At 43.3% G+C, this 11,516-nt stretch overlaps 1 protein-coding gene across 7 annotated transcripts in view; it reads left to right on the forward strand.

Annotated features, from left to right (window-relative positions):
- Window positions 1-9,432, forward strand: part of TFAP2B (transcription factor AP-2 beta) — a 33,606-nt gene extending 24,174 nt beyond the window's left edge. For 4 of the 7 annotated variants that reach the window (XM_061461024.1, XM_061461021.1, XM_061461023.1 and 1 more), the window contains 2 exons: window positions 183-324; window positions 2,409-7,978. In XM_061461024.1, the coding sequence (XP_061317008.1) occupies window positions 183-324; window positions 2,409-2,709 (443 nt within the window). In that variant the 3' untranslated portion in view covers window positions 2,710-7,978. Of the gene's footprint in view, window positions 1-182; window positions 325-2,408; window positions 7,979-9,367 lie in introns of those variants that run through there. The other 3 variants (XM_061461018.1, XM_061461020.1, XM_061461019.1) reach the window with 2 other exon arrangements.
- The last annotated feature ends 2,084 nt before the right edge of the window (window positions 9,433-11,516 follow it).

Consider the following 11,516-nt stretch of genomic DNA (forward strand, 5'->3'; position numbering starts at 1 on the left):
TGTCCCATCGTCTTATTTCAGCCCCCAACACAGGGCTTGTGGAGGGAAAACATGTACCTGGTGCCTGTCCCCAAGGCACAAGGGGTGTTAGAGGTCTGAAGGGCCGGTACCTCCCCGGGGAGCGGGGGGCAGGAGGCGGCTGCCACCGGTGCCTGACCTAATGCCCCGCTCCTTTCCTCCAGGTGAGGCCGTTCATTTAGCCCGGGATTTTGGGTACATCTGCGAAACCGAGTTCCCAGCCAAAGCTGTTTCTGAGTACTTGAACAGACAGCACACGGACCCCAGCGACCTCCACTCCAGGAAAAACATGCTGCTTGCTACAAAGTGAGTGCTAGTTAACTATCCTCTTTCTGTCCCGCCTCTCCACCAAATCCTCCCTTCCTCCTTAACCCCTTCCTCAGAGGTCGTTCTGAAAGGAGACATTTTACAGTCCTTAAGTAAGCTCCAGTCCCCAGATTACAGGGAGGAAGGATGCTTGCGTGGTCCTGTGGGCAGGGTAGACCCTATAACTCCTGCATCCATTTGCAGTGGGGTTTCTGCCAACACATCCTAGAGAAGGATATAGGTGACTATCCCTGCTCCTGCTCATAATTTCCAAACCACCGCCAGTTAAAAGATCTTTATGGAAAGGGGGCAGAAAATTTCTATTTTGCTCCCTCAGTGTGTCTGTCTGCCCCTCCTGCTGCTTACACACACCCGTTTGTCTGCTACCAAATTGCAAAGTCTTTTGCATAGGGTTTAATGAAAAATAATAAGAAGAATAATTAAAAAAAAAAAGATGAAAAATTTAAGGGCTCCCCCACTATGTACTGCTGTTGATCTTTGGTTTGATTTCCCCATTCCATGTCCCTCCCTTGGGTCTTTCTTGGTGGCTGTGCTGTATGTGATGATTTACACTTGGCTGTGCCTCCCAGGCTACTTAACTGGGTGCTTCATAATTTGCTCGAGTCCCCAGAGGTGGGTGCTATATGTCTTCACACATCTTTGTCTACCCGGCAAAAAAAAAAAAAAAAAGGCGGGGGGGGGGGGGGGAAGGAAAGAAAAAGAGAAAAAAACACACCAGGCTAAACAGCTCTCATGATGTATTTCATGCTCTGGGATGTGGCTTGCCTCCGATGACAGTGTAATTTAGAGAAATATATAGAGGGTTGAAAAATCATTTGCTCAAATTTGTCCAGATGTTTTTTAGACGTGATTGGAATTTGATTGCCCTTTTCTGCAGGGTCAGAAGATATTAATGTCCCAGAACTTTAATTGCTCACAGACCCTGCTTTGCTCTTTGAAGATGTAAAATGTTGGACTCATTACTGTTTGCTCTCCAAATTCAAAGTTTCCTCTCTTGCACTTTGTTAATGGATAATACACATAGAAGCAGACCTTTATCTTTCCACACCCTCTGAAACCTTAAACCCACTGGGAATTTCAGAGAATTTCAGAGGATGAGAACTGAACGTATTTTTTAAGGGTTTCTTTTTTTCTTTTTTCCTTTTTTTTAAAAAAAAAAAAAAAAAAAATTCTGGCCCTTTTTTCTCCAGTCCCTCGGTAGACACCTGTCTTAAAGAAATTATTCTTTTGGGAACCCCACCAGCCCTCAGGGTTTCTGCATTGCCTGGGCACCTGTTGACCTGAAGGCCTTTTGGACCAGAGCAGTGCAAAAGAAAGTGTATAGGTGGGAATTCAGTAGAAAAATCAAATCTGATTTTTCAAAGGTGCAGGCAAACAAACAAGAGCCAGATGTCAACTCTGATGTGTTAATTGGGGTGTCACCCCCCGGATATAAAACTTGACATGCTTGCTTTGCTCCTCATGCAATGAATAAGCCAGCACAGAGTCCCAGAGTCCTGATCTCTTTTGGCAAGTTGGCCCAGCCTAAGGAGGCTCGGAGGTGACTCTGTTTTAGCCCTTTCCTGCACTGTGTCCCTGTGGTATGTAGCTCTCGGTGCACAGCTGTACTTTCCTCCAAGAACAGCACTGGTGGGAGCTGCCCGGCCTCCAGGAAGATCGTGGTTGGCAGACCCATTGCACAACTCTTTTTTTTTGGTCCTAATTATTTCTAAAGCCACCAAGCAAACTGATTCAGAAGCACCCTTGAAGCAACACAGTGCTTCAGAAACATCCTTGTGGCTGTCAGGGAGAATTCTATCTCCAGACCTGATACTGTCCTGCAATTGCAGAAAGCTCTCCTGAAGAACATCATTCTGAGCAGGGAGATGCTGGCTCACTGTGGCTGGTCCCTGAGCAGTCCTAGGGCAAAGGAAGGTGACAAAAATGACCTATCCTGGGTCTTGGCATCAGCTTTTGCCTGAACCTGCTCCTTCCTTCAACCTTGGTTGTCTTGGAGAAGTGTGGGATGAGCCTAACCACCACTTTTCTCTTTTCCTTTCTTTATCTTTCTTTTTTCTGTACAGGCAACTTTGTAAAGAATTTACAGATCTCTTGGCCCAGGACAGGACACCCATTGGAAACAGCCGGCCCACCCCTATATTGGAACCGGGCATTCAGAGCTGCTTGACTCACTTCAGCCTCATCACTCACGGCTTTGGGGCCCCCGCTATCTGTGCTGCCCTCACGGCCCTTCAAAACTACCTGACTGAAGCTCTCAAAGGCATGGACAAGATGTTCTTGAACAACAACACTGCTAACAGGCACACATCTGGCGAAGGACCAGGTAGTAAAACTGGAGACAAGGAAGAGAAACACAGAAAATGAGAGAAAGGGAGAGGAAAAAATAAAGAGAAAGAAAGAAAGAAAGGAAAAGAAAAAAGTAAAATAAAAAAAAAGGAGAAAAGAGAGAGATAACCTTTTAAAACAAAACCGTCTTAATTTTAGCTTTAAAAATACTGGATTGGGCTTTGGAAGAATTCTATTAGGTAGGACAAAATAAGAATAATAATAAAAAATAATAATAATTAAAGAAAGACAATAATTTAAGATCAGAGGAGCACAATGGCGCAAGACCAGTGGTTCAGAGTCTCTTGCCAGGAACATATGAAGACAACCACCAGGATTTTTTCCCCACTTCTGTTCCTTTATAGTTTTTAAATAATGATTTGGAGGGAGGGAAGTAAAATAATAATTAATAATAATAATAAAAGAAAGAAATGAATAACTTATTGGAAGAAATTGGAGAAACATTTTTGGTGTCAGTGCTTTGATTTCTTGAGCTGCACGGTCTGTCTTGCTATTACTTTTATTTTATTCTTTTATCTTGTTTGTTGTTGTTGTTTTTCTGAACATCTTGTCTCCACCCTACCTAACATGTTCTTCCAGATCATTCCTTTCTGAGAAAACCCATAGTTTCATTCCCCTCAACTCTTCCCATCTCATCTCACCACCCTGGTTCTGTCTAGACTAGGAAAGGAAGGAAGGTGAGCGCACAGACCTCTCATGAAGCCATCTACCCCAGCCAGTTCAAGCTGCATTCATGGCAGCATCTTAAGGTTAGATGTCATTAGATGGGACATTTCAAGTCATTGTAGCTTACCGGAATTATCTAACTCTATTTTTCAAGAACTTTTTTCTTTTTCCTGGTCTAGACAGACTCTCTGTTTAGATTGCCAGCGTTTACAGGTGTGTATGGGCGCGTGTGTACCTATGTGTGTGCATGTGCATATGTATATGCACGCACATAACTTGGTAGGGATGCGTGTGTATCCTGTGTATGTTTGTATATATATATGGATATATATGGGTATATACATATATATAATATGTGTGTATAGCCACACATATTCATGCATGCAAACATACCTTTGTAACTTAGTACTTGTCTATGATGGTAAAATGCTTTGTCTACAATGCGTTGCAGAATTTGAAATTAAGGTCAGCTCTATCTGATTTCTTAATTTTCTGAGATGTCCTCTTTTTCTCTAGGGAGTTTTATATTCCTAACTATGCCAATGTTTCAGTCCTTAATTTCCTTGAGTACTGTGTGTGAGAGATATCTTCCACCCATTTTTAAAGAACTGTTAACAACAACAAAAAATGAGTGATATGAGTATGTAATTCTTTCTCAGGTGTATGCACTATTTTATTTTCTTCTGTTTCCTAAAGCTTTGCCCGCTTGGCTTATGAGCTTCTTCAAAGAGGACTAGAGATCCCTACACAATATATCAGGTACAGAGAAAAAAAATCCACAATTCTGATATTCTGATACTTTTCTTTCTTTCTTTTTTTTTTTTTTTCAAATCAAAGCCAGTTGTTTCTGAATTCTGTAGGTGCACTTCTTTAAAGAAGCTCAAAGGGAATAATTTGAATGAGATAAAAATATAAGTTGAAATCAAGGTGTAATATCACAAAGAAAATAAGAGCTGTGTCGAATGTTACCATGCTTGCTTGGCATTAGGGTTTTGCACCCAGGGAGGAATGGGTTGCCATGTGAGCTGGCTCCTCGTGATGGGAGTGGGGAGGGCTTGCCAGGGAATATCCTGATTTCTGAGCTCAGTCTGAGAAAATCTGTTTCTCTTAGAAAGCTTTAAAAAAAAAAAAGTCTTGTGACTCTTGCTTTAGAACAAGTTGGTGTGGTAGGGGAAAAAAACTTCTTACTGACAATGTTTTTCTTGGTGGTTTGGTGTCTGACAGGATGTCTTATGCATATGATTGGGGGGGTAGAGAGGGAGTCTGATTTCTTTCCCTTTTTTTTTTTTTAACATACATTTCTTTGTCTCCTATGGTAAAAATGATGCTGAAGTGTAAGGATCTGATTTTCTGTTCGGATTCTGCCACATTGGGTAATTGCATATGTGTTCCTCAGTGGGGTAGGGTTCACGCACTAACACATCTTTTTGCTTATGTCAGACAGTTACTAAGTGTGGGTAAATCTCCTGGAGTTTATGGTAAAATTCCAGTGGGGTCAGGCCTCCTCCTAGGATCCCTGTCAAAGCTGCAGGAACCAATCCCACCAGCCCAAGCAGGCACACCTGAACTCGAAACAAGGCAGACAGAGAAACAAAAGAGAAGCCTTAGCCTTGTTTTAGTTTCTACATACCTTCCAAAGTGGATGGTGGGGGACAAATAATTCAGCAGTACTCTCAACATTCCCCAACAATATTTTCTCAAAACAAAAAGGCAAATGAGCCTTTTGATTGACACTCTCAGTACCCTTAGCTACCTGAGAAATGACTACAGCTGAGGGCCTGCTCTGCTTTTCAAATCTTTGTGCAGCAAGCAAAAGTCTCTTGGCTCTTGTTCCCTACCTGTGAGTTGGGCACACATATGGCAATGGAAACCCAGGAATCCTCCAGACTCCAGGAGCCCTAACCCCTTTGGAGCTGCTCCTCATTCATCTACTTTTTGTTCTTCTGGGGCAGAGTGCTATAGGGAATCTCATGTGACAAAAGGGGGAAACTGAGGCAGACAGCCTTCTCCATGGGCTGCTGGGATGTGTTGGAAGTATTCTTCAACCCTAGCAGGTCCATGGCAGTGGGTTTCACACGTGGCATGTCCTGCGGATGTCACTGCGTAAAGTGTAGATTCCTGAGATATGTAGATCTCATGGATCCCACACTGGTAGTCTGGGGACGCCCAGACTGAAAAGCTGCTCCCAGGCAGCCTCTGGTCCTCCAAAGCCTACCCATTGCCAATCACACACAGTTTCAGCAGGATCCTGGGGAAGGATAATCCAAGCTGCTGTGCAGAGAATGCCTCAGCAGGGATGTGCTGGGAAAGAAAGGGGTATATGCATGTGTGTGTATCTGGGGAGAAATGAATGGCACCACCTGAAAGCACATCTCCCTTCTCTACCCAACCGGAATATTCTGTTTACTGAAACAGAGCACAAAGCGTTGAATGTTGCTTTGCCTGCCCTCTGCAAAAACCTTTGTGAGAAGAACGTGGGTCCAGCCACCCCAGTGGGGTATCTGGGGGTGAGGAGACCTCAGGTTAGCTCTCAGCCTTCTGCCTCCCTAGTTGTACATGCAGGGACCTGGGGACCTGCTCCATCTCAACCCAGATCTTCCAGCTGAAATCTTTGGCAGTGAGGTTGGGAATGGTCCTTCACTATCTTTTGGGTGGATGTTGGGGATGCTCTTTTTAACTGCAGAAGACAGTATCCCACCACCACTGTGGGTTAATGAGAAGAGGGACGCACTTGCAACTTCTTGTGGAAAGACCTGCACATGCATGTGTGAGCACCTGATAACGCTGCTGAAATTTGCCTTAGACACAGGTTGGTCACCTGCACCAGGACCTAAACCTTGAGAAGGCTGAGGGAAGAGTTTCACTTGACTCCTGGCAACTTTGGATTTGCCCTTTGTGCCTTCTAAACACCATTCCAAATGCCAGGCTGTGCTTTGCTCAGGTGAAATAAAGTCAAATGTAAAATCCCCATTGATTTCAGTGGGATATCCATGACTTGTCCCTCAGAGTATGCAGAAAAAACCCCACAAGGTTTCTGATTTAAATGTAAACAGGAAGAAAACATGGCATAGGAGTATATTCATCTCTGTTCTTCCCCCTAGCCTACTGCTGGTCCCTGAGGGAATTGCCCATTTCTCAGTGGCTCCTACCATTTCGAGGGGACTGAGGTCCCCTCAAAACAAAACTCAGTCTCCCACTGGAAAACATTTTCCTGCTCCCCTCCACTTTGCCAGCCCCAATACTTGTCAGGCTAGGCACCTCAGACGTTTATCTGGTAACTGAGTTATTAAAAGATTTGGTTTCCTTGGGATCATAAATCAATAAACAGGAGGATTAACACGGCAGCTTTGCTTTTTAACTCAAGGGAAATATCTGAGGAGAGACCGTGAAAAGTTTGTTTTCAAACCAAACAGGTGGGTTACTGTAAATTTTATTTCATTCTTAGTTTTTTTTTTTTTTAATAACAATTCTTTGTTTTCTGTTAGGAAGGTCTTTGTTTTTGTACTCTCCCTGACTTTTTTTTATTCGCCTGGTTGGTATTCACACAAGATGTGAAGGAAACAAGAAGCCAATTTTATGGGAATCCTTTTACAACCCGATAATTTCTTTAAGATCGGGTTGTGTCTTGTCCCACCTAATAGAAATTCTCTGTGAGAAGCTGTTTTAAGTCCCTTTGCATCCCAGACCAACCTCTCCCAAAAATCCCTAAATTTACATTTGGGATTGGGAGGGAGAGGGGGAAGGATGGTTTTAAGACCTTTAGCTATGCCCAAAGGGCTTATTGACTTCCCCTGCTCATCCCTTTCTGACCAGTTTATCACGCAGACTTATTTGGCTCTGTTTTAACATGTTTCTTGGAGAATTTGGTGCTCATTTCAGCTGCCACAAGCATTGCCAGATTGATCCGGCCAAACTCCTGCTCCCCTTCATCTTCCCTGTGTGTGAGAGGCTGTAAGCTTTTTACAAATAGTATATTTTCTTATACAAAGGGAGAAAGTAAAAGCATATATCCCCAAACACACTGGCAAATGCCTGAACATTTTGAGAGAGATGAAACATTGTGTGCTAGCAAGAAATAAAGGAAAAAAAAAACCCCAAACAAATACAAAGCTTTGAAAAAGAGAGTGAGAAACTGGAAAGATAAAAGAAAAAACTAATAATTCTCCTTTTATGCCCCAAATGATCCCTTTCACCTCCTCTTCTTGAAAAATCTGACCATGCAGTGAGAAATATCAGTTTATCGACTCTTCCTGAGAAGAAATGTGGAGAGGCATTCAGTATTGAGTTTGTATATATTTATTTATGCTTAATTTAATGGGAATGTGTAAATATGGCGAGCAAGTAGTTTTTGGGTTATTTATCTGTGAATCTATACCTCTGTGAATGGGTGGGGGAATTTAAAACAAAAAGTAAAATAAATAATTAAAAAAAAACAAAAAAGAAAAAAAACAAAACCAACAAAAAAAAAAAAAATCCCGCTTGACTAGATAGTATCCTATCTGAATCTTTTCTGTTCTTTATAGACAAGCTGTTATGGTAATGGGTAGAAATTGGTTTCTTGTCCAGTGATGACCTGATTTACATAAATAATAAGAATAAGAATAAAAGAAAAAGAGATTGTTGTGTTTTGTTGTATTTTCCTCTTCAGTTTTTTTGAATGTTGGTGCTGCTTCAATTCTGCAGACGGATTTACTTATAACACCAAGAAGTCTTTATTTTCCCAGTCTAGGCTTTGGGGAAATTCAGGACATGTCTCGACATTAAAAAAAAAAAAAAAAAAGACAAAAAAAAAGACAATAAATATTGCTTCTCAGAAATGTGGGTATTTTATTTCTATCTGACTCAAAAGTGTCCATATTTTTACCACTCTTACCTCCTCATTCTAAGCAGACCTACAATAAACCTCATGTCATGTTCATATGAACTTTTGCTTCATTTTGCTTTTACCAGCTGAATTAGGACTAAATCTTTTTCTTTTCAAAATATTAGCCATTAAAAGAACATTTTCTGTAAGATTTCAATATCAGAAAACTCTCCCCCTCTTCCTCTTCCCCCTCCTGTATTACTGTACTTTTCATTTATGTATATGTGGATGTGTGTACATACATACAGACATACACTCTTACATATATACTCTTATATACGCATTGGGAGTGATGGTCATATTCACAATGCAGGATTGTTTTCTACCTTAGTTCTACAGCTGCAGCATCAGTAATTAGCAAAAGGAAATATTCAACCCCAAACACCTTCTTCTTCCAACTCCCTTGCTCCCCCCCTTCCCCTCCATTCCCAAATCGGTTTTGTTTCGGTTTGTAATGGATGGTCCCGAAAAAGAGCTGCTTCTTCGGGATCCGAATCCCCAGGGCTGACCTGGAGCCATTCCAGAGTGACTCGGGATTTATCCTGTGGTTGGATGTAGGAAGAGGGGGGCAGATTAGGGCCTCAGGATTTATATTGTCAGTGTTCTCATATATATTTTGTATGTCTAATATGCTACATATTACTATGTATAACAGATAATAGATTATACATGAGATTTACTATACAATCTACATAATATATAATATACATTATATTATATATTATTATACACAATATTTTCCTTATATTATATTTTATATACGTATATATTTACCTGTAAATTGGAGGCTGGAGAGGACTGTAAATTTAACCCTCGGCACAGTCACCCTGAAAACAAACACCCACGTGTGGTGCTCTAACTGACAGCCCTGAGGCTGGAAACCGGTTTAAAGAATCGCTTTTACTGCCGTGAACTATTTGAGTGAAATACCCGCTCTGGAGACTTGTTTGGGTAGGGTTTTATCTGTCAGTTTTTTGGGAGAGAGGTGGTTTAAGAGGGCAGGGGGAGAGATGCAGGACCGGTAACAGGCGGTGAATCGTTTTTTACAACTTAATATTTCTCTTGGAGGGGGTGGGGACTTAACAAAATAGAAATTCATCCCCACCTCCATCTCCCAAACTACCTCCCTTCTCCCTCTCCTTCCAGCTTGGACTACGGGAGCCGTCTCAGCTGATCGCCCAAGGTGTCCAAAATAAATCATAATAATAACGATAATAAAAACCAAACCAAAACACTGCAAATGACGACCCCAAAGTCTGGTTTATGGGGAAGGTTCGTGGCTTGGCTGTCTCAGCTTCAGCCAGGCTTGGACTCAGCCGTGACCTACTTTTTCCTTGTGGTGTGTTGGCAAAAACGCCCGGAGCAAGATTGGGGGGTCCAGAATGGAGGAAGCGGGGGGGGGGGGGGGGGAGGGGAGAGGGGGGATGGTGGGGGCCAGCAGCCCCCGGGGTCCGAGCAGGGGAAAACAGAGGTGGGGCAGCAGCGGAGCTTCGAGCAAAGGAGAAAAGGGAATTCCACCCATCCCCACACCCCATTCTCCAGCCACTTCCCCTTTCCTCCTTTGTACGGGGGCTTTGCAGTGCGCGAAGTGGGGACCCCAAAGCCGCGGGCGGGTGCGGGGTTCGGGATGCCCTCGAGCGGGGAGTGCTGGGAGCACCAGCGGCACTGGAGCGGATTTCCAAAAGCCAGGCTGCATGCCAGGCTGTTTTAGTTTGTTTTGTTTCTTTTGGTTTTAATCACACTCACTCTAGGATTTTTAGTAGAGCATGTGTTTTGCATGAAACCTTCCAAAACAGCTCTTGCAGTTCCCAGCGGACTCTGAGAGGGTTTTGGGGGGCACGAGGTGGGGGTCGGGAAGGTTCTCTGTTGTCCGAGATCTGTGCAACACTTATGTATAAAGGGGATTAAAAAAAACCCTCCCAACAGACCAAACACTAAGGAAAGCTCTTGTATAACTCAGCAGAAGCACCCGCTGGTGGAACTCGAGGTCTCCCTTTAAAGTAGCACCTGACGAGAAGAGGAAGGGCTCCCCCGAGTTTCCTAGGCTCCAGGCGACAGTGTCAGGGTTGCACATTCAGAGCACATATGAATGTATACTTAGAATAGAGAGCAGGTAGCTGCTTAAGAGGCTCTCTGAGTGCCCTGCCCTTCTCCCCTCCCCCCACCCAGCGGGGCTGGAACAGAGCGTCCCGGGAGACGCTCCTGCACTTCATTACTCCACGGCAGTCCTCCCTTCTTTCCTCCCTTCTTCCTTCCTTTCTCTCTTCTGTGTTTTCTCTCTCGTCTCTCCTAGTCCTTCTCTCTTAGCTTCTTCCTTAGCTACAGTTAAATACAGACGAATAGCAGCTGTCATCAGCTCATCAGGACTTACCTACCCCACCGGTCCTATGTTAGAATCTGCTCTCCCAGCCACGACCAGCAGGGAGTTTCTCTCCTGCCTTGTCCCATTCTCTTTTTTAAACTCTAGATAGTTCAAGTTTCCATTATAAAACTTCACCGTGATTTATAAAGTCATAAACATCATTTTTGTCTTTCATCCCTTTGGGGTGAACTCCATTCTTCCTTTCTTGGTTTTACTTCTCCCCCCTCCTTTTCCCTCCCCACCTGCATGGTATGGCCCACATTTATATGAGACCTCATAAATAACATCTGGTGTCCCTATGATGGAACTAGTAAAATGTCTTAAATAATCCCAGTACCAATATATTCGTCACTGGATTCCTTTGTTTGGTCTTGTCTCTCTCGTAAACAGGCATCCACACACATTTTTCCCTGTAGATGGACGTGTGTTTGTGTGTGCACAGCTGTACCAGGACGTTGTGTTACATCTCATGTCACAACTGTGTGTAGCTTCGCCTCCCCACTCGGAGTCAGTCTCATTCACACACCACTACTGACTTTTAGGAGTGAAGGGGGAAAAGAAATTATCCTCTTTTTTCTCTTCGGAATGAAACCCTTGAAGTAGACTCCAGCTGGTGAAAAGGGCCGGTCCGGGGCAGCCATTGAAGGGCTGCCCCGATTTCCCTTCCAGCAAGTCACCCTTCTACCTCTGAATGCTCCTTAAGAGGGAGGGGAGGAGGAATAAGAAGGAAATCTCTGGAAATTTAGGAGTTAAAAGAGTCTCTATAGTCTGTCCTTACTATAAAGACAGAAAAAAGAACAAAATCTCACGCAATTACAAAATCACCGCAATTACTTTGGAGCTTCCTCTAAACAACACTAAACGAAAGGGGTGTGCATGTGTTTGCGTGTGTATTTCTCACCCGAATTTGCAGTGACAATAATCCTTTTACTC

This window comes from Pezoporus flaviventris, unplaced genomic scaffold (assembly GCF_033815535.1).
Source record: "Pezoporus flaviventris isolate CSIRO_AGI_PZ_B2104156 unplaced genomic scaffold, CSIRO_AGI_Pfla_v1 ptg000031l, whole genome shotgun sequence".
In the NCBI taxonomy this organism is placed as follows: domain Eukaryota; kingdom Metazoa; phylum Chordata; class Aves; order Psittaciformes; family Psittacidae; genus Pezoporus; species Pezoporus flaviventris.